Source organism: Marmota marmota, unplaced genomic scaffold (genome assembly GCF_001458135.2).
Source record: "Marmota marmota marmota unplaced genomic scaffold, marMar, whole genome shotgun sequence".
In the NCBI taxonomy this organism is placed as follows: domain Eukaryota; kingdom Metazoa; phylum Chordata; class Mammalia; order Rodentia; family Sciuridae; genus Marmota; species Marmota marmota.
In genome coordinates, this window is record NW_026000026.1 from 5,518,630 (window position 1) to 5,540,710 (window position 22,081).

The 22,081-nt window shown below is 52.9% G+C and overlaps 1 protein-coding gene across 10 annotated transcripts in view; it reads right to left on the bottom strand.

Annotated features, from left to right (window-relative positions):
* Zmynd8 (zinc finger MYND-type containing 8) overlaps nt 1-1,407 on the bottom strand; it is a 97,478-nt gene extending 96,071 nt beyond the window's left edge. For 2 of the 10 annotated variants that reach the window (XM_015479243.2, XM_015479205.2), the window contains exon 1: nt 180-414. In XM_015479243.2, the coding sequence (XP_015334729.1) occupies nt 180-193 (14 nt within the window). In that variant the 5' untranslated portion in view covers nt 194-414. Of the gene's footprint in view, nt 1-179; nt 420-1,382 lie in introns of those variants that run through there. The other 8 variants (XM_015479286.2, XM_015479303.2, XM_015479309.2 and 5 more) reach the window with 6 other exon arrangements.
* Between the last annotated feature and the right edge of the window lie 20,674 nt (nt 1,408-22,081).

The following is a 22,081-nucleotide window of genomic DNA, read 5'->3' on the forward strand; positions in this document are numbered from 1 at the left end:
AAAAAAAAAAAAAAAAAAAAAAAAAAAGGAGAAAAAAAATCTCTCTAAAGAGTTCCAAGTTAACCTAAGTGCTCTGGGGTGAGTGTGGCACAGCCAGCCACAGAGAAGTCACACTGCTCGCCCACAACTCGGATGTCTCAGAGGGAGGGGGAAAAAGATGGTTAAAAAGCCGAGCTTACCTCTGTGGATGCATTGTTAACACTGTGTAATGTCAATACTTATAAAACATGGAGGACAGGCTCCTAGTTCTCACAGAAAAAGGGTTTGGCACTTCGGCTGATGATCTGGCCGCCTAATAAAAGCTCATCCCCGATTGGCTGCGCCGGCCAATCGGAGTGTAAAGCGGCCCCGGATTGGCTGAAACACTTCCTGAGCGATTATCTTTGTGAGGCTCGGGTGAGCCAGAGCCATCCTGTGCATAGAAAAAGACAGGCTAAGCTAGGCCTTTTGCGGCAAGAAAAACTTGGGAAAGGGGCCCCCGCACGCACTTCTCCCACACCCTGGCTGGATTCCCTGGCACTGGCGAACCAGTGCGGCCAGCCTGACCTGCTCCTGCAGAGCCCGAGGCCCGGAGGCCACTGGGAAGGCAGCATCTGGGGTGGGCTGGAAGGGCTCACCCTCACCTGGCCCCACGGCCCTGGCCTGCTCCTAAGGAGAAAGGCTGGCCCTTCCCTACGGCGAGCCGGCAGAGTGGTTCTCCAAGGGGAATGCTGAGCAGGAGCGAGGAGTCCAGGAAAGACTCAGAGGGACAGGAGAAGGGCTGGAGGGAGGCCTCAGAGCAGCTCTGCTGCCAGCCCCAGGAAATCAGCCCCAGGCCGCCGCCGGGCTTCTCCCAAGACAGCAGCCGGCCACTGCGGGGAGGAGGGGAGCAGGGGAACGTGGTCAAGTCTGCACAGTCATTGTCAAAATGCCTCCTGGAAAAGCAGGCCAGAGAGCCACTGCCGGCCAGGCCAGAGTCTAACCCCTGGCCCCCCTCGGTCGGTCCTCAAAGGAAGAGCAAAATGGTTCCTGCCTCCCTGCCAAGCTGCCAAGGGGGGGCCCTCTCCTGCTTACCCTAAGAAAAGCCAAATCCGTCCCTAGCAGGCCACAGGCCTCCACCTACTAACTTCCCTTCCCCTCCAGCCCCCTCCCCCACCCCTGAGGCCTGCTAAACCTGTCAGTTAAACAAAAATCTGACTTCCGTATTAGTCTGCTATGGCTGCAGCTTCCTGCCTGTTAACCCTCTCTCGGACTCTGGGTCTGGCTGGGAAAAAACGAGGCCCTGAGATCGCAGAAAAGGCCTGTGGAAAAGTACCAGCTGCAGCTCGCCGGGCAGATGCAGAAAGAGAGAGAAAGAGAGAGAGCCGCTGTCTCTCGCCTCTGCTTCCCGAGGAGGCGTGTACCTTCTGAATCCAGGCCACAGGCAGTCTGCCTCTCAGTCTGAGAAGCCATTTAAATCCAGAGGGAGAAAGAAAGATGTCAAACCCGGCCAGGAAACAAGCACCCTTATTACAGTGGGGCCTGCACACCCACAGGTTAGCCCTTCCCGCCACTCCTCCCTGAAGTGTGTTCTAGGGAACTGGGCCCTCCTCAGGGGCACACAAATCCCAAGAGCTTCATAAAGATTCTTGCTTCGATTTATGTCCACGGAGACCGGCTTCTTTGGGCTCCGAAGGCAGATGCAACAGCTACACAGACCTACACTTGGTGGCCCCTCCCGCCCCCCCATCTCCGGCACTGCTCCCCAGTAAAACATTAACTAGTTTTTCTGAGCTGCTTATAATTCCACCCATCTCCATAGTATTAGGAGGCCAGAGCCTGTTTCTTCCTAAAGCTGCCTTTGTGGAGAAGGCAAAGGAAAGGCCAATCCAAGTGGATCTTAAAAATGTTCAAGGATGCTTTCTTTTTCTGCATTTATTTTATTTTTAAACAATCAGGTGCTTAAAAAGACTTGTTTTTAAAAAACGCAAGCCGGAACAACAGAAGGTAAATAAGTGTCTTTCTTTACGAGCTACCCTGAAGTCTCCTCTCCTTTGGAAAAGAGGACTTGTGGACTTTCTGGTCCCACACCATCCCACAAAGAAAGCCAAGAGCAGATTGCTTGCTCTCCCTGCCCCCGCCCCCAGCGATGCCTAGAGCGTGTGTGTAAATTCTTCCTGGCTGGGAATCTTAGAATCAGGATCTGGCCGGGGATCCAAACATACTATACTGTAGGACAGGCCCAGGCTTTTGAAAAGGAACAGGATTTCGTTGTTTCAGGTTGCTGAGGCTGAGATGTAGCCACTTGGGCTGACAAAGATCCAGCACCCAGTGCAACAGGCAGAGGCCTCACCAGAAGGAAGAAGCCAGCTCTTCCTGGGGAGGGGAACTTCCAGGGACCAGATGGCAGAGGCCTGAGCCCTGAGCCGTGGAGCTGTGCTCTCCTGGCTGTGCGGGCGGCAGCCCTCCACCATCCCACTGGGAACACGGTTTCTGCGGGTGCTGCTTTTGGGGGATCCAACAGGATGGCGGGGCTGGTGGCGGATCTGATGTGCAGCTAACTTCCAAGACCCGATGAGGAAATGAAAGCGGCCGCGGGTGCGCGGAGGATTTCAACCCTGGATTAAAGCTTGTTGCATAAGCAGCTGCCGCATCCTCCCCCGCCCTCCGCCCTCTCCCCATCACTTGATCACTTGAAATGTTTTCTGGGGCAAAGAGCAGGAAGCTGCTGGCTTATTCTGGCAGCTCAGCTCCGTTGGAGGAATGTTGCTGGCATTCGGGTAGGTCTGAGGTTATCTGGGAAAAGGACAGCTCGGCTGGGGACCGAGACAAAGGTATGGTGGCAGATGGAATCCTGGGAGGGATGCGGATTGAAGAGGAAGCCAGGCCCGGCCTGCTAAGGGTCATTCCTGGACGTGGTGGAATGTGGCTAAGACACAGGAAATAAGGAAAGCCAAATGTTGCAGGCCTCAACCTGGAGACCCATTTCTATCCCTTCTTAAAGCCTGGGTGCGGTGACTATTAAATGAGTGTCGCACAGACTGATTCCATGTCCTTTATTGTTAGGAACCTGGAAGAGGGCCCAGAGAGGTGAAGGAGCTACCCAGCGTCACACAGCTAGCAAGTGCTGTCACTCAGACTTCCAACCCAACTATGACCTCATATCCCTAAAGCCTGTACCTTGCCCTGCCTCTGGACTCAAAAGCAGAGCTAAACCAAACTCAGCAGAAACAAAAGGTTCAATTCTCCCAACATCAAATGCAACACCTGAGCTTTCTTTCAGGAGGTCCACCCCTTGAGATGCCCCTTGCGCTTTACCCAAAGGAACTGAGTGAAACTTTACATTAGACTCATCCAGCCCCCCTCAGTACTGACTGGGGCCCAGAGAAAGCGCCCCTCCCCCTAGGAACCTCCAGCAAGGAGATTCCGCTTGACCATCTCTAAAATGCTCTCTAAAATGCGCCTTTTACATTTCTTGAAATCTGTGGTTCTCAGCCAGGGGCGATTTTGCCCACCACCTGGGGGAGCAGGGTGGGGGTCTTTGGCAATGTCTGGAGAGTTTTAGACTGCCACCACTGCGATGGGGGCAGATCCAGCATGTAATGGGAGGTCAGGGATACTTCGGAATACCTAGCGTCCACGGGAGAGCCCCCACACAACTAGGAATTATCGGATCCAAAAGGCCCATTGTGCTGGGGCTGGGAATCCTTGGCTTAAATGAAAGGGAAACCATTTGCCTCTGGATGAAAAAGCCAGCACAGGCCTAAACAAGTAGGTTCCTTGGTGATATTAATAAGCAATGAGCTAATAAAAATAGATTAAAACGTGTCTCTCTTAATATTCCCAGGGGACAGAGAGAAGGGGGCGGGGGGAGACAGTGTCCCAGCAGTGAGGCTGGCCCCAGCTCTTGCCCAGGCACCTCGCTGGCCAAGGCTGGCCTTGCTGAACGGCTCCCTCCCCACGCTGGCAGGCAGCCAGGCGGGCAGCAGGAGCGGCAGCCCAGGCAGGCTGCATCCCCAGAGATAGCCAGTGTGGCTGCCTCTGAAGAGAAGCCACTCGGAGTTATCTGCCCCCAACTTGCGGCAGGCTTGTCCATTATGTGAAAGGGACAGGACGGAGGCAGGGAGTATTTGAAATATCTTGTTTTGTTTTGTTCCTTTTGGGCCAAAGAGAATCCAGGCCAACGTTGGGCATGACGACAGAAAGGCTCATCTCCAGAGCGGGGAGCCATGGCCACGTGACGGCTAGGAAGCCGCAGCCAGGCCCTGACCCTCCCTGGGAGAAGCTATCTACCCTTGGGGGGGGGGGAGGTTTTGTTTGTTTGTTTTGTTTTGTTGGGTTTTTTGTTTGTTTGCTTGCTTTTACTTCTTTCTAGGAGGAATTGGCAGGATTAGCGGCAGGGAGGGCCTGGTACAAAGGGCAGGCGGTGGAGGGACTGGCTGTGCCCCATCAGGCAGATGGCCCAGCACCAGAAGGCAAGGTGTGAGATGCAGGGACAAAATAAAGCCTCCAGCAGGCAGGCGAGGAGTGGCCACTGTCTCCTAACAGCCATGGCGGTTTGTCTCTCTCCCTCCAGAGTGGGGGGGGGGATTTTGCCTCCCAAGGGACATTTGGCAATATCTGGATACACTTTGGGGTGTCACATGGAAGGGATGGAATCCAAGGTTCCTGCCAAACATCCTAGGAGGTGGTTGGGGTAGCAGGAGGCCCTGGGTTCAAGCCCCAGTACAGGAAGGAAGGAGGAAAGTTAGAGAGGGAGGGAACCCTGCAGCAGGCTAGACTGCCCCACCCAGAGCATCTGCCAGTCCCCAGCTCGGGCACCACTGAGGCTGGGAGACTGCACTGTCAGGGGGCTTCAAGGAAGAGCATGGTCCGAACTCTTCAGCGGGAGCCAAACACTGGTGGCCGCTGTGGATTAGAGCTCTGTCCCCGCCATCTGCCCTGGATGGCCCAAACAGCCTCTGCCTGAGCCCCCGGCTCTGCCCTTGCCAATGCCGTCACAGGCAACCCCTGCACACACAAATCAGATCTGTCCCTCCTTAGTTCAGAGTCACCTTCCCAGTGACAGCCCAAGTCCTGAAACTGGCCTGCCATGGCCTCACCTGCCAAGGCCCCTCCCATCTCTGATGTCCACCTCCCCCACCTTCCCTGGGCTCACTCTGCTCCAACCACTTCCAAGGTGAAGTTCCTTCGGTTCTTCCTCCCTCCCTCTCTGGGGCTTCTGCACTTCCTCACTTCCCCAGACCCCCTCTCAGCAGGCCTCCTCTCCTAAGCCTTCCCTTGGCCTTGGCCACCTCTTTCTTCCTGCTTCAGAGAGGATTCCCGTGCATCACGCCCCCATGCTCTGCAGAGGCTTTTCCGCCTGAGCCGAGCCCCGAGCCCCGCAGCCAGCCCCCTGGGCCCCGTCTCTGTTGCACCCTGAATCTTCTTCCTCTCTTCCCCACATCAAGAGGCAGAGCTACGCAGCGGTGGGTGTGCGGTTGCGTTTGACGGTCTGGCTCTGGATCCCAGCTGCCCCACCTGCCTGCCAGCTGCGGGACTTGTGGAGGTGTGCAGTTCTCTGCCTTGATGTCCTCATCTGCACAGTGGGAGCAATAGTGACACCCACCTGGGAGCATGCACTGTGCAGCACTGTGGCGACACCCCAGAAACACTGCTCATCACCGTGTCCTCCTCTGCTCACCTGTAAAAAGGTGTTTTCTGGATGCTTCTAACTCGCTCTCCTTCCTCCTTTCACCATGACCTTTCCGAAGGGGAAAATGATAAGCAGCGATAGCTGGCATGTCACAAGGCTGGCGCTGCTCCAGGCAATGTTTCCAATTGGGACATGAACAACCCTTGGAGCCTCACATCTCTATGAGCTGGGCACCAGTATAATCATCAACCCCATTTCCTGAATGAGGAAACTGAGGTAGGAGCTACTGACACACTACTTCCACACCACGACTAAGAGGCCGCTTGAACAGATGCCGTCCATCCTGCCACCCAACAGGACCCTACGCAGCCAGCCGTGGAACAAGAATCTGCTACGCAGGCGCAGTGGTCCATGCCTGTAATCCTGGCTGCTAGAGATGAGCGGGAGGACTGCAAGATCAAGGCCAGCCTCCCATATGCCAGGCTAGTCTCTATCACTGAACTATTTCCCAGCCTTTTTAAAACTTTTATTTTGAGACAGTCTTGCTGAATTGCCCAGGCTACCTTGGCACTTGAGACCCTCCTGTCTCAGCTTCCCCAGTAACTGGGGTTGTAGGTGTGAGTCACCACTCCCAGCTGTTGTTTTTTTTTTAAAGGCAACTGTGCGTGTGTGCGCGTGTGTGTGCGTGTGTGTGTGATGTATTTGCTGATGATGCATAGTCTCTTCTTGGAAGCACACTTAAAACTGCTAACACAAAGCCATCCTCAGCAACTCAGCGACACCCTGTCTCTAAATCAAAAAAAGAAAAAAAAAAAACAACAGTGGGGGTGGGGGTTGGCACTGGGAATGTGGCTCAGTGGTGAAGCGCCCCTGGGTTCAGTCCCTGGTATCAAATACAAACAAACAAAAAAACCTGTTAACAATGGTTGCATCCAAGAGTCCTGGGTGACAGGTGAGGGATGGGACACTTTTCACCACCACACCCTTTTCTTTCTTTCTTCTTTTTATTTTAACATTATTTTTTAGTTGTAGGTGGACCAATACCTTTATTTTACTTTAAGTGGTGCTGAGGATAGAGCCCAGGGCCTCGCGCGTGCCAGGCCAGCGCTGCCTCTGAGCCCCAGGCCCAGGCCATCACATCTTTTTCCACCTTTTGCATTTCAACTGCATAAATGTGTTACTCTGTTCACTATAAATTAGTAAATTTAACATTGGGTAAAATTGTAAATTGACCAAAACAAAGATCAGCGTGTGTTCGGTTCAGTTTTATCTGCACTTTTCTTTCTTTTTTTTCTTTTTGTTTGGTGCTGGGGGTGCTGATCCTCCCCCCAGGGTCTCACAGGCACTCAACCACCAAGTCACAGCTCCCCTTCATTGTTTTTGAGCTATTACTGTGAGTTGTAGAAGTGATTCTTGTCCTTAGACATGCAAATTTAGTTCCTTGGAATGCAACTAATTATTGCCAGTTTTTGCATCTCCTTGTAAATTTATTCACATCCTTATATGTGCAGTACTTTAAATCCATCTTTAGATCAGATGTAACATCTTACTAGTTCCCTCATTCATAAACACATAAACAGTGCTTTTCTTTCTTCTTCTTCTTTTTTTTTTTTTTTTTTTTTTGTGGTACTAGGGATTAAGCCCAGGGACACTTTACCACTGGGCTATCCCCAGCCCTTCTTTTTTATTGGGGGGTAAGGGTACTGGGGATTGAACTCCAGGGGCACTGGACCACTGAGCCACCTCCCCAGCCCTATTTGGTATTTTATTTAGAGACAGGGTCTCACTGAGTTGCTTAGGGCCTCTCAGTTGCTGAGGCTGGGTTTGAACTCACAATCCTCCTGCCTCAGCCTCCGGAGCCACTGGGATTGCAGGCGAGTGCCACTGCGCCCTGCTAATGCTGACTTCTTGTCTGTAGCTTCTGCTTGGAAGGAGCCCACAGCTGAACAGAGGAAGCAACCGGTACATGAATAACATAAACGTCACATTGAACCAGGCATGGTGGTGCACACCTGTAATCCCAGCAACTAAGGATGCCAAGGCAGGAGGACCATGAGTTCAAAGCCAACCTCAGCAATTTAGCGAGGCCCTAAGCGACTTAGAAAGACCATGTCTCAAAACAGAACATTAAAAAGACTGGGTACATGGCTCACCATTAAAGTACCCCGGGTTCAATTAAAAAATAAACAAATAAAAGAAAAATTCAAATCCTTTGCTGTAAACAGGCAGAGGGATGAGACGGGAAGTGACATGGGAGCAGGTGGGGGAAGTTCAAGTGAGGCTTTGACACTGGAGCTGAAGGCAGGAGCTTCCAGTGGACAAGCAGCCCCCCAAAGGCCCTGAGGCCTGAGCTTGATGTCAGAGGAACAAAAAGGCCCAAGTGGCATCAGGGAGAGGTGCAGAGGGCCTGAGCATGAAGACGTGATCAGACACAAGATCATCACCGTTTCCTCCACCATCCCCCATTCCTCAGACTCAAAAACTTCCAGAATGTTCTCCTTCCCATCGACCCCCACTCTCCTCCATATCCAGTCCATCCAGATGAAATCCTCATAAAAAGATAATCGAGACATGCCCACACGGGACCGAGCTGCACGCAGGGTGACCATGGCTCTTCACCGTGCAGCTGCACAGCTCCAGGTAATTCCCATAACTACCTGGTACCCTTCCTTCTCCATGTGAAGGTAGGAAGCGCGCCTCCTGGTTAGCTCACAGGGCTGCACTGAAGAGGCGGTGGAAACAAAGCACTGAAAACTCACGTGGCTACAATCACTTTCATTGCTGACTTAATCAAAAGGGGGGCTGGAGATGTGGCTCAGTGGGTAGAGTGCTTGCCTTGCATGCCCAAGGCCCTGGGTTCAATCCCCAGCACCACAAAATAAATAAATAAATAAACCCTCCAGCAATTCTCCACCAATTAAATGACACCAGGACTCTCCCAGTGAAGCTGACTTTCCTGCCCCTCCCCCCTGCTCTCCCCCTTCCCCAGGGATGACACACAGGGCAGGGTTCCCTCAGGACTCTACCTGGGGAAAGAGCTCCTCTCTCCAATCCCAGGTCTAGACAGCCTTTCCTGATTTCTCAGCTACAAGGCCGCGTAGTTCCTGAGTCCCTCACCCCAGGCATGTAGCCCTGCCAGTGTGACCTAGCTTGAGTAGCTGCTGGGACAGGAGCCATGACTGGCTCCTCTGCTGGGTCAGCAGGATCCCCTCCCATAGCTGCTTCAAGCCTCCTCCACCCCCTTCTGCTCCCAGCCCTGGAGCACAGATCAGCAAGGCCAGGGTCTCTGCCTCGGAGTGGGCTGAACTTGCCCTTCACCATCTCCACCACTCCCCATGGCTGCACAGGGGCCAGTGTCCTGCTCCCCCAGGGACTGACCCACCCCCACCACCCGCTGGGGGCGGTGGGATTCTGCCCTGATGGATCCCAACACCCATGGGACCTTCTGGAGTCAAGGCTGAGAGCTCTGTTCTTTCTCACTGGCCTCCTGCCCGCCCAATGGCAACGGCACCCTGATAACAAGCCAATGTCACCTGCTTGCTCCGAGCCTCCTATGAGCAGCACTATCCACAAGAGCCCAAAGTGAAAACAACCCAAATGTCCATCAAGTGACCAGTGATTGACAAAATGGGTGAAGTCCACAGGATGGAACATCTCTCAGCCGTGAGGAACAGGGAGGCGCTGATTCATCTGCCTGGTAAACAACACGCTACATGAGAAACCACAGGTTGGGCCGGGCATGGCGGCACACGCCTGTCATCCCAGCAGCTGGGGAGGCTGAGGAAGGAGGATTGCCAGTTCAAGCCAGCCTCAGCAACTTAGTGACATCTCCTTTCAAAATAAAAAAAATTTTTAAAGACTACAGCACAGGGGCAGAGCCCTTGCCTGACCTGTGCAAGGCCCTGAGTTCCATCCCCTTTATCATAAAAAAGAAAAAAAGTAAAGCAAATTTTAGCTGAGTGTGGTGGGGTACCCCATGGTCCCAGCTGCTTGGGAAGTCGTTTCATTATGAGGATTTTGCACGATTGGAGGTCCTTCCTTCATTTCTTTCTTTTTTTAAAATATATTTTTCTTTTAGCTGTAGATGGACACAATACCTTTATTTTATTTTTATTTGTTTATTTTTATGTGGACCCGGGGATTGAACCCAGTGCCCCATGCATGCTAGGCAAGCGCTCCACCACTGAGCCATAACCCCAGCCCCATCATTTCTTTCTTTCTCCATCTCCGGTACTGGGGTTTGAACCCAGGGGCTCTCTACCACTGAGCTGCAGGGTCTCCCAAGCTGCCCAGGCTGGCCTCGAACTTGCAATCCTCTGCCTCAGTCTCATGAGTCGCTGTAATTACAGGCAGACATTTGTATCTTTCTTGTGACCCCTAAAATTTGTAGATATTTGTATTTCACTCCCCAGACTTCCTTGAGTGGAACCCTGCCTCCCTGCGGCCTGGGGCCCTCCAGCAGCCCCCCTCCCTGTGTCCTACGGGAATTCAGCCCTGTGCACGGGGTGCCAGGCTCTTCCCCTTCCACCTTTCCCATCGCTAATCACATCCTTTCATTTCCTGCTCAGAACTGGGCCATGGGGGCTGGGCTGGGGCTCTGTGGCAGAGCACTTGCCTAACGTGTGAGGCCCCGGGTTTGATCCTCAGCACCGCATATAAATAAATGAATAAAATAGAGGTCCATCCACATCTAAAATAATTTTTAAAAAAGAACTGGGCCGTGGACCCCCTCAGCCAACCCCCCAGCTGTTTCTGTTTGTGCCCCCCCCACCTTGTGCTGCGGGCTGAACCTCGAACCCAGGGCCTCCCACACATGAAGCAAGCTCTCCACCACTGAGCTCCGTCTCCACCACCCACCACCTGTTTCGGTTAGGTCCTTGAGCTAAAAAAGTTTTCTTACATTTTAAATTGGTCAAAAATAAAGATAATTTGTGGAATGCATGCATTACATGAAATTCAAAGTTTGGTGTCCAAAAATAAAGTTTTATCAGAAGGCGGCCCCATAAGCATCGGCCCCATAAGCTGATGCGTTGATGGCTGTCTTTGTGCTCCTGTGGGAGGGTCAAGCACCTACCCAGAGGCCACAGCTGGCCCAGAACATCTAAAATATTTAACTATGGGGCCATTTACAAAAACATTTACAACCCTCTTGTTTGGAGAAAATCCGGCCACTCTAAATAGGGCTCTGAATAGGGCGGCGGACCTCCCTGGGCAGCTCCCTCCCTCCTCTGTTCACCAAGGCTGGCTCCTCACCCAGCTCTCACCCTCCCTGTCTGCAGGCTGGGTTTCCACCTCAGTCCTGGGTGCACGCGGCCCCCAGCTCCTAGAACACCTCCCTTCACATGAGGGCTCCGCTTGGCTCAGGTCCCACCGCAAATACCCTCTCTTCCAGAGGCCTATCCTGACCACCTCTGGACACCAACTCCCTCAGTTTCGGAGGCATCTCTATATTTCCCTCTTAAGACTTAGCAAACTCCCTGAGCACACTCCTTTACTTACTTCATGTCTGTGTACAAAGGCAAAGATTTTGTGTACCCCACTGACCAGAGCTCCCCAGGGTGGCACGGTGCCTGGGGTATGGTAGTTGCTCAATAAACATTTGTGCAGCCAGGGCCTGTGGTGCACCCCTGTAAAATCCCAGCTACCTTGGAGGCTGAGGCAGAAGGGAGGATCACAAGTTCAAGACTAGTCTGAACACCTTAGCAACACTTATCTCAAAAAAAAAAAAAAAAAAAAAGGACTTGGGATGTGGCTTAGTGGTAGAGCACCCCTGGGTTCAATCCCCAGTGCAGGGAATCAAATACATCTGCCCAATGAATGACCGCTTCTTAACACAAAGTAGTTTCTATAGCACATCTTCAGGAGATCAACCGGGGGGCACCTTGCACTGTCTACTAGGTTGGACCACAAAGTTCCATTTGTCCATGATTTCTAAAAAGTGAACTACCTTCCCGCTACCTCTATACTGCACTCCAAGTGTCCCCCGACCTGCCGACTGTCTCCTGCCCTCTGGGGCCTTGGCACTTGCCCATCTTCTGCTTCAGATCCAGGACCCAATGCCTCCACCTCCAAGGGGTCTTCTGGGATCACATCAGGTCACACAGCAGTTTCAGTTTCTTCCCAGAACTTAGAAACTTCTAGAATTAATGTGCTGTCCTTATTTCTCAGGGCAGGAAGTCTCTCATTCATAAACACTGTGGCAACTCTGGAGTAGGTCCCGCACACAAAAGTCTCAAGCCTGTTGATCTGAGTGAATTAAATCCTTGAGCTTCTGCATAAACTTTTAAAAAACAACTCCCCTATTGCTGAGTACAGTAGCTCCATTCGGAATTGCTGAGAAACTGGAGCTACTTCCATGGGCTTTGGTCTCCTCCTCCTGCAGCCACCCCAGGATGCATTTCCCTCCTCCAGAGGACACCACCATCATCTTGTAAGAGCAGCTTATGGTCCATGAGTCTCGCCAGACCCAACGCCATTCTGAACCTCATTTTATGTATTCACTAAGTTAATCCTCCTGACAAACCCGAGAGGTCTCTCATTTTACAGGTGAGAAAACGGAGGCATGGAGGGGTGGAAAAAGGAAGACAGTCATAGGAAAAATGAAATGGATCTCTCTCCGCCTCTGAGATTCCAAGAAGCCAGAGCTACAGCACAGGAACCCAATGTGGATTCAGACACCTGACGGCGAGAGGAACCAACGTAGCAATAATAACAAAAATACACCAACGACAGACAGGAATCCAGACGCAGAGGCATCTGGCCAAAGCTCCAGATCTCGAGCCCCCAGTGGCTCCCACCCACTTGTCCTGCAGCCCCCGATGTCACCCTGGACCTCTCTCCCTGGTCTCCGTCCCCGAGCGCTGTGGGACTCACCTTCTGATCTTCCTCCACGGTCCACTGCGGCGGCGCAGCTCCATCCTGCACAGGAGTCCCCTGCCCCAGAGCCACCCTCGTCTGTTATCTGGGCTGGAAGAGAACAGCCTCCCCACCCGCCCCTGTCCCAGGACTCTGCTCCCCTCCCCCACCCCGGGCAGCACAGGGATCTTTTGAAATTTCGATTTGGACCAGGTCACTTCTCCATCCCCAACCCCCATCTCCACAACCCCTTAAAAGGTTTCCCATTGTTCTTGGCCAAAGTCTCAAATTCTTAACCAAGCCGCAGGGGGCCTGCCCGTTCCCCTCCAGTTTGGCCCGGGGTCTGAGCTCCCACCAGCCTAAGGCTCAGAAGCTGGGCCTCCTGGATTCAAATCCGACTCCGCGTTCTCTCGCCTTGTGTAAGTAACTTAACCTTTCTGGACCTGTGACCTGGAGATGAGAGCCCTCCCCGAGTATTGCCGGGATCAGATTAGTTCAAGTAGTAAAAGTGCTTACTCAGCAGAGCCTGGAACCGGTTGGCCATTGCTGCTGCCATTGTTAGCAGTTAACTCTTGGACTGGGGACACAGCTCAGCTGGTAGAGTGCTTGCCTCACATGCCCAAGGCCCTGGGTTCAATCCCCAGCACCACAAAACTACCCAAAACGAAATTCATTCCTTCAGAGTAGCCTTCCCAGACCTGCTTTGAATAAGGCAGGTGGTCCTGTTCTACCGTGGTCCTCGGATTAATTCAACACTTGAAGCTTGATAATGAGCACAAATTCTGGTACAAATGGTGGAGCCCCTGCTGAGCATGCAGGAGACCCTGGGTTTAATCTTCAGCAGCACAAAAAACATTGATAGATTCTTATGATCAATTTCTTATTTAGTGACTGGCTCAATTCTGTGTCTCCCTGGCACACAGTAGGTCCTCAAAAATAATTTTGGTGAGTGTTAAATGAGGGAGTGATGAATGGATCAACTTCAGGATGTGCAAGTGCCTCATTTTCAAGTCAGAGAAGGAGCAAAGTGAATTTTAATGAGGATGCAGGAAGGCAGGGGTCTGCTGGGGAGAACCCCCTTAATTACAAAAGCAAGCTGCAAATTGGGGAGCACAGCTGGGAGTCCCTGTGTGGGTCTGGTTCCTGGAATAGCGGCTGTGGGCAGCAGCGCAAACCAAGGAGGCGCCAAGCCCAGGGGAGCCAAAGGCCCCAAGCTGCACAGGGGGGGCTTACCCTGGCTGGGACATCCGGCTGCCCAGGGCCCTGATCCCAGGTCTTTCCCCGACATTGCCTTCCCCCAGCGCCCTGCTCACCAGCCTCAGGATCCGGGGCTCGCTCGTCTCCATGCCTCCCGTCCCAGCTACAGCCTGACATCAGAACCTCTTGTGGGGTGGCCAGGTTGAATAAATACAAAAACCGGAAGCCCAGTTAAATCTGAATTTCAGATAAACAAGGACTGATACTGGAAAGTACATCCTGTGTTTAACCTGGTGCTCCTGACTGCCTGATCCCATCAGACCCTCCTGGGCAGTGGCTCTTCATAGCTACCTCTCTGCCTGACCTCCCTGGAAGGTCTCACCCCCTCTAACCTCTGGGTAGACAGAGAACACCAACCGGCCACTGAGGGCAGAATAAGGACTCAGAGGAAATGACCTCCCCAGCACAGATTTCATAAAGAACGCTAGATGGAACTGGGGATGTAGCTCCGTGGTAGTGTGTTGCCTAGCATGTATATAGCTCTGGATTTGATCTTGCAGGAGAAAAAGAGAGAGAGAGAAAGTAGGCCATCCTTCTATTGCAATTTGCAGAGAGCCATCTCCTTAGGGACTGCTCACAAATCCTTCTGAACCCATTTTACAGAGGAGGAAAACTGAGGACCTCCTACTCAGAGAAAGGGATAAAAAACAAAGTCCCCACCTGGGTCTGTGTCAAATGTAAAGAACACTAAGCTTGGGCTGAGGATGTGGCTCAAGCGGTAGCGCACTCGCCTGGCATGCGTGCGGCCCGGGTTCGATCCTCAGCACCACATACAAAACAAAGATGTTGTGTCCGCCGAAAACTGAAAAATAAATATTAAAAATTAAAAAAAAAAAAAAGCTGATTTGCTATAAAAAAAAAAAAAAAAGAACACTAAGCTGTCAGATGCAGGGCCAAGGTAACTTTGGCCTCACAGAGGACTCAGGGAGTCTGGCCCAGCGAGAACAGCCCTCTGTTAAAGGGAGGCATCACGGACCACTGCAAAGGACGGTGGAAGGGGTCAGTCAGAATGCCAAAATGGAGTTCCTAGGATGGGCCCTGATTCCATGACCCACATCCTTACAGGAAGGGGAAATTTGGGCAGCAATGGGCGCGCTCAGAGGGCAGAGGATGGAGGGAGGACTGAGAGATGCAGCAGCTAGCCACACCACCTGGAGCCGGGAGAGGCCGGGAAGAACTGCCCCTGCTGGCTCTGGATGGAGGGAGCAGCCCTGCCCACACCTGGTTCTGCACTCCTGGCCTCTGGGACTGGGGACCGACCGTGGGACAGTGTGTCTCTGCTTTCAGGCCCAGCAGCCTGCAGTCCTTCCTGGGCAGAACACTAACAGGGCTGTCTGGCTTTCCTCCGCTCTGTCTGTCTGTGCTCAGAGCACCCCCAGGGGCAGGCACGGCTCCCCAGGCCCAGGTCTCCCCTTCATGCATCCCTTCCAAGGGCTGGCTTCATGTGCTCCTCCAGAACTCCCTCCCGAGCCAGGCCCGCAGTCAAGTGCTGCAGACACAGCAGCTGACACCCCAGGAGAACCCTCCCTCCTGGAAAGAGGAGCCAGGAGCCTGTCTACACAACCACCACACAGGCCGCCTGTTGGTGGCCAGGAGTGCCATGGAGGAAAGTAGAGCAGGAAGGGACACCGGGCATTTGGGGGCAGCAGTGATAATCAGGGTGGACAGAGGCCTCCAACAAGGAGAGAGCTGAGCGGGGTGCAGTGGGGCCCGCCTCTTATCCCAGCAACTTGGGAGGCTGAGGCAGGAGGATCAAGTCCAACCCAATCTAGAAAGACGGTCTCAAAAAATAAAAAGGGCAGGAAATGTAGCTTAGTGGTAGAGCACCCCGGGCACAGTCCCCAGGACCAGGAAAGGGGGTGTCTGGGGATGTAACTCAGTGGTAGAGTGTCACCAGGTTCAGTCCCCAGCACCCAAATCCCCCAGAAAAGAAAGGTGACAATTGATTGTAGACATGGAGATAGGTGTGGACGTCTGGGACAGCACTGCATGGCAGGCAGTGGTCTTCAGCAGGGACAGTTTTGCCCTCCTTGGGACCATTTGGCAGTGTGTGGAGATATGGGGGGACGGGGTCCTACCCTCCTCCAGTGGCAGAGGCCAGATCACCACAAAGAACGATGCCACCCAGAGACACTGGGGCTGAGACTAGAGGGAGAGGAGCCCCTGCCCCTCTCCATGTCCTGCGTGGACAGTGGGAGGTCAGGAGTGTCCTGCGTGGACAGTGGGAGGTCAGGGATGTTTTGTACCCTGGAAGGAAATTGGAGGATGAGACCAGGAGGTTCTAAGGAAGGGGTAGAAGAGGAAGACATTCCAGCCACTTTATTTTCTTTCACTGGGAGGCGTAGGGCGGGGTTGGACTCAGGGTCCCAAGCCCCTAGGCAAGGCTTTCCCACTGAGCCACACCTCCACGCAGACCACTTCAGAGTTCAATTTCTAAAGGAAAAGTGACAGGAAGCCACTGGAGGCTTCTCCACCTGGGGGCACAGGCTGAGGTTCACTGGGGCACAGGGTTGAACAGAGACTGCAGAGGGCCAGGGCAGAGGTCTGGAGACCAGCAGGGGCTTGCTGGAACGTTCCAGGCCTGAGATGAGGATGGCTCAGACCCGGGTGGAGACTGAGGAGGTGGACAGAAGGGGCAGGACTCTGGTTGGCTTGGAGAACTCTACCCACAGGGTGTTGGGTGTGGGCAGAGGAGGCAGGGATGGCTCCAAGGGCTTCCGGCCTGAGCTGGCAGCTGGGAGCCGGCTGCAGTGGGAGGACAGGGAGGGGGCGGAGGAGCTGTTAGTCATCCCAGTGGGGACCTCAGGGATGCCGCAGGGGAGGTTTGGGCTGGAGGTCCTGCTGGGGCAGCCTCAGCATCTGGACTTTTTATTTTTATTTTTAATGTGGTGGTGGCAGGGTGGGGCGGGGAGTGCCTCACGTGCTGGGCGAGCGCTCTGCCACGGAGCCCCGGCCCGGCCAGCACCTGGACGATTTAAGCCAAGATGAGGGATGAGATCACCGAGGACTGGAAGAGAAAGGACCGAAGGACTTGAGGGCCTGTCCCCGGGGCTTCCACAGCTGGAAGTTTGGGCTGTGACCTTGGCTTTGACAATGAAGGTGAGATGGCAGAGGACCAGGGCAGAGGGGCATCTGGAACCTGGGGAAGAAGTGACCCACCAGGCCCAGCGCTCCCGGAAGGTCAAGTGGGCCCAGAGCTGCTCCCAGGGTGGAGCCTCCAGGTGGTCAGGTGGAGACCGGTTCACAGATGCACCCCAGGGTGACCTACAGAATTGCCACCTGGAGTCACCAGGAAGGAGCAGAGAAAGAATGTGGGCTCGACCCTGACGGGGCATTTCAGGCATTTCCTACTCTGTGACCTTGGAGAGTTTCTGGCTGCTCCAGTGACCAGTGACACCGCAGAACTGTGTCAGGGCAGATGAGCTCTCGGGAATGAGGCACTCTCAGCCTGGCAAACCGTGAGGGGTCTCTTAAGGACTAGGGGTGACAGTTGCCCACTGAGCCTTCATGTAAAAACACTGCCACCGCAAAACACTTCAAGGTCACATAGCTTCTGCTGACACAATTCAGCAGAGAACAGATGGAGAATTCCCAACCTTCCCGAGTCCCTGCTAGCAGGAGGCCAGGACTTGACCACCCCCTGACCAACACATAATGCATATATCATATTAATTTGAAAACAAATTTTTAAAATATATATATTTCAGTTGTAGGTGGACACAATGCCTTCATTTTACTTTTATGCTGTGCTGAGGATTGAACCCAGTGCCTCACATGTGCTAAGCCCCAGCCCCAGCCCCAGCTCTGAAAAAATTCTTTTAAGTAAGAAGTGCATGCACATGATTAGGAATTAAAATAAAGGCAGAGTGTAGCTCAGTGGTAAAGCTCTAGTTTAGCATGTTCCACACTCTGGGTTTGATCCCTGGCAGAACACACACACCACACACACACACACACACACACAAACAAAAAATAGTATAGAAATTTTTTATCCAGGGAAAAAGTGAGGTCTTGCCAAGCACAATGGCACACACCTGTAATCCCAGTGGCTTGGGAGGCTGAGGCAGAAGGATCATGAGTTCAAAGCCAGCCTCAGCATAGTGAGGCGCTAAGCAACTCAGTGAGACCCCGTCTCTAAATAAAATACAAAACAGGGCTGGGATGTGGCTCAGTGGTTGAGTGCCCCTGAGTTCAATCCCTGGTACAAAAAAAAGGGGGGAGCTGGGGATGTGACTCAGTGGTTAAGCACCCCAAGTCCCAACACCAAAAAAGAAAATAAATAAATGACATTTCCTTTCCCCCCTTCTCTGACTCTCTGATGCCCTCCCGAGAGGCACTTACTGCTCCAGTTAGCAGAAAGATCCGTGGAACCTGGACAGGGACTGTCCCTCCCTGTCTGTTACCACAGGCCTGGTGTGCCACCCGCACGTTCCCACCCAGCCTGGCACGTCACACACCACACCACGTTCCCACCCTGGTTTTTTGAACTCATGGTCTTCCAGAGCTGCTCGCCCTCCATACACACAGCCTCTTTTATTCCTTTTAGTCTCTGTGGAGCCCTGGCCACTGCAGCTGGATGGTAATTTACTGAACCCTCTCTCACTGATGGACATTTGGGTCGCCTCCAGTCTTCCGCTATTATGAACAATGGAAAAATAAATATCCTTGTTCATCTGTCTTGGGCCAAGATTATCTACAGGAGAAATTTCTAGAAGAGGAGTAGCTGGGTCAATGGGTCTCTGTGTACTTAAGCTTTGGTGTAAAGACGTACAAGGGTGTGTGTGTCCTTCAAGTTGGACTCTATGGCCACACTGCCAACATGCTTCTTGATTGTGTATCAGAGGAAGGACATGAAGGTCAATTTTTAGAAGCTTCATTTTGTGGAAGTTGCAGGGGACAGATTTTGATTGACAATCCCTGAAACCTGAGATCTTGGGAGACTTCAGGAAGTCTAGGCCTGGGATTGGGCCTTCTAAGGAATAGGTACTGTCCCTCTGATAGAGCCGGGACTGGGAAGACAGGGAGAGGAGCTCGATTTAGCCATTGGTCGTGAGTCGCATTGTGAAAACCACACTGTATGAGGTCAGAGTTCAGCTCCGAGGACCTAGAGATATTACTCAAGAAACCTGAGCTGGGTGCAGCGGCCCACGCCTGTAATCCCAGCAGCTCTAGAGGCTGAGGAAGGAGAATCGCAAGTTCAAAGCCAGCCTCAGCAATGGTGAGGCTCTAAGCAACTCAGTGAGACCCTGTCTCTAAATAGGGCTGGGGAGTGGGCTCAGTGGTTGAGTGCCCCTGAGTTCAATCCCCAGTTCAAAAAAAAAGAAAGAAAGAAACCTGGAGCCTGGCCAGGTGTTAGCCCAGCACTAGGGCACAGGCTTAGAGTGCTTGAGGCCCTAGGTTTGATCCCCAGCACCAAAAACAAAACACCTAGAGTCCAGGAGAAGAAGAAAACTCAATCTGGAGGGCTGGGGTGGGGCTCCGTGGTGGAGCGCTTGCCTGGCATGTGGGAGGCCCTGGGTTCGATTCTCAGCACCACATACAGATAAATAAAATAAAGGTCCATCAACAACTAAAAAGAAAAGAAAAAAGAAAAAAAAAAACTCAATCTGGAAATGAAGCCAAATCTCCATAAAGAACAAAATTCTAAGGCCATACGCTAAGTCCTAACAGGGAGCAGATATCACACACTGTTTTTGGACAGGACATGGGAGGCACTCACTGTCTGGGCTGATGGTAAAGGTGACCTTGGTTCCAGCCCCTGCGTGGTGTGGTGGAGGCAGTGTCATCTCACGTAAATGCCAGAGCAGCTCCTGAAGATCCAGCCATGGGCCTCAGCTCGTCAGGGAAACAGGCTCTCGGGGTTTTCCTTCTTGCTTATTTACAAAGCAATTTTTCGGGCTGGGGCTGGGGCTCAGCAGTAGAGCGCTCGCCTGGCGCATGTGAGGCCCTGGGTTCGACCCTCAGCACCACATACAAAACTAAACAAGTGAAATAAAGGTGTTGTGTCCAACTGCAACTAAAAAAATAAATAGTAAAAGAAAGAAAAAAAAAAGAACAGAACAGAGAGGGGCTGGGCTACAGCTCAGTTGGTGGAGTGGCTGCCGGCTGCCTCGCATGCACAGGGCCCTGGGTTCAATCCCCAGCACGGCCACCGAAAAAAAAAAAACAGAACTGAAGAGAGAAAATCAAGGCAGTGTGACCACACAGGTGACCTCGAACACATGACCCCCTGGCAGCACCAACACTGTGCGTGATTCCTCTTTCCTTGGTACTAGAGGAGGCCTGGGCAGGCTGCTCATGGCAGAGCGGTCAGTGGCCTGCCACCAGGAGGTCCTGGGTTCCCTCCCAGCACCACACACAGGGGCCAAGGACTGGGGGAGGAGGGGAGGGAGGAAGGGTTTAATGAGTGCAGGGTTTTACTTGGGGAAGATAAGAAAATCCTGGAGAAGGGTGTGAAGTCGGGACAACCTGAAGGTATTCACTGGACCACGCACGTAGAAAACAGCTACAGGGGGATCTTCGTGTCGCTCATGTTTGACCACAATTTAAAAAAAGAATTTCCTCCAGGCGTGATGGGGCCTACCTAGGATAGCGGAGATCCAGGAGGCTGAGGCAGGAGGCCTGCGGGTTCCGGGCCAGCCTCAGCAACTTAATGAGATCCTGACTCAAATTTAAAAATAAAAAGGGCTGCGGATGTGCTCAGAGGTGTAAGTGCCCCTGGGTTCAGGCCCTAGAACCACCAACACAAGATACCCTTCCCGACCCGGGGCTCGGCATGATCCATCCTCCCACCGTCTCCCCACTTCACTTCCTTCCTGCCCTCCCCTGGTTGCCCTGCTCCTCCCAAGGGCACCTCCTTCTCTTCTCACTTTCACATCCTCCTGGGGCCCGGGGCCTCAGGGCCTTTGCACTCACCTTTGCCCTCCCTGGAACGTGGCTCCCCCATGGACTTCCTGGGGTGCTTCTCCTCACCTTGGTCTCCACACAGGGTCCCATCCCTGATGGCCACCATCAGCCTCAAGCCAGTCCATTCCCGGATCCTGCTTTGCTTTTCTTAAACACTACCATGGCTGAATGTGTGCCTCCAAAACGCACGTTGAACAGAAGCCCCCAAAGCCCAAGTCCCCTCCCCTTCCTGGTCTACTCATGTCCACCCTGCCCACAGCACCTTGTCCATGGGTAGAGCGACCTGATGAGGACGCACGTCACCTCATTGTACCCTGGGTCACTCCCCAAATTCTTTCTTTACTGGTATGGGGGATCGAGTCCAGGGGCCCTCTACCACTGAGCCACCTCTCCAGCCTTTTTTACTTTTTATTTTGAGACAGGGTCTTGCCAAATTGCTTAGGGCCGCACTACGTTGCTAAGGCTGGCCTCAAACTTATGATCCTCCTGCCTCAGCCTCCTGAGTCACTGGGATTACAGAGGTAAACCACCGCACCGGACTCATGGCATTTTTAAAAATGTGGAGTAGGCAAAAAATGGCACATTGGCTTTACCTTCTATCTCCAGCCCACAGAGCGCTGTTTTCAGTGGTCTCCGTGCTCTGCTGGCCTGTAGTCAGTCCTCTTAGGCTAGTTTTGGTTTGAGTTCCTAAAACTGAGCTTTCTGGAACCACTCTCAACCAAATGAGCACCCCCCCCCCGCCCCCGCCAGTTTTAATCTCCCTCAGCCCTTTCCTGTTCTTCTAGGGCTAACTTGTGATTATAGATCTGTTGGGGGGATCTGGTGTGCAAAGTCAGTCTTCCTGCCCCAAACTTTCACTTCTGAAGTTCACTGACCACTGTGACCACTGATCACTGACACGCTTTGCAGAGAATCTAAGGTGGAGCAATTGCGTGGCAGGTACAAGGCCTGAGTCTGTCCCCCGCCAAAAAGAAAAGCGCTGATCAAGAAGCCCTGGGTGAGCAAGTCTTCAAGGACACCGCGTGATGAGCTGTGGTTAGAACAGATATTTAGGGGACTAGTAGAACAACTAGTTAAGGCCTACTAACCAGGACACTGAATATGGTAATAGGGTTGTGCTCTTTGGCCTTGATAGCAACAATTCAAAACAAGTAAGAGGAGATCCACCACACAGACCTAATGGAACAGATCCAGGGCCTGAGTTCAGCTCAGGAACCACCACTTTGAAATCCGCCGGCTCTGCTTTGGTTGAACAGTGAACCCCTCTGTTGAAGTCACTAAACAGTGCTTGGACATCCTCTGAGGAGGGCACTCAAAACACCTTGGCCCGTCCTAGTCTGTGGCCCCCTGGGTGGCTCAGCATCCTTGTAGCCAAGAACCTGGGTCAGATCAGGCATGGTGGGCTGTACCTGTAGTCCCAGGTACTTGGGAGGCTGAGGCAGGAGGATTGCAGGTTTGAGTCCAGCCTCA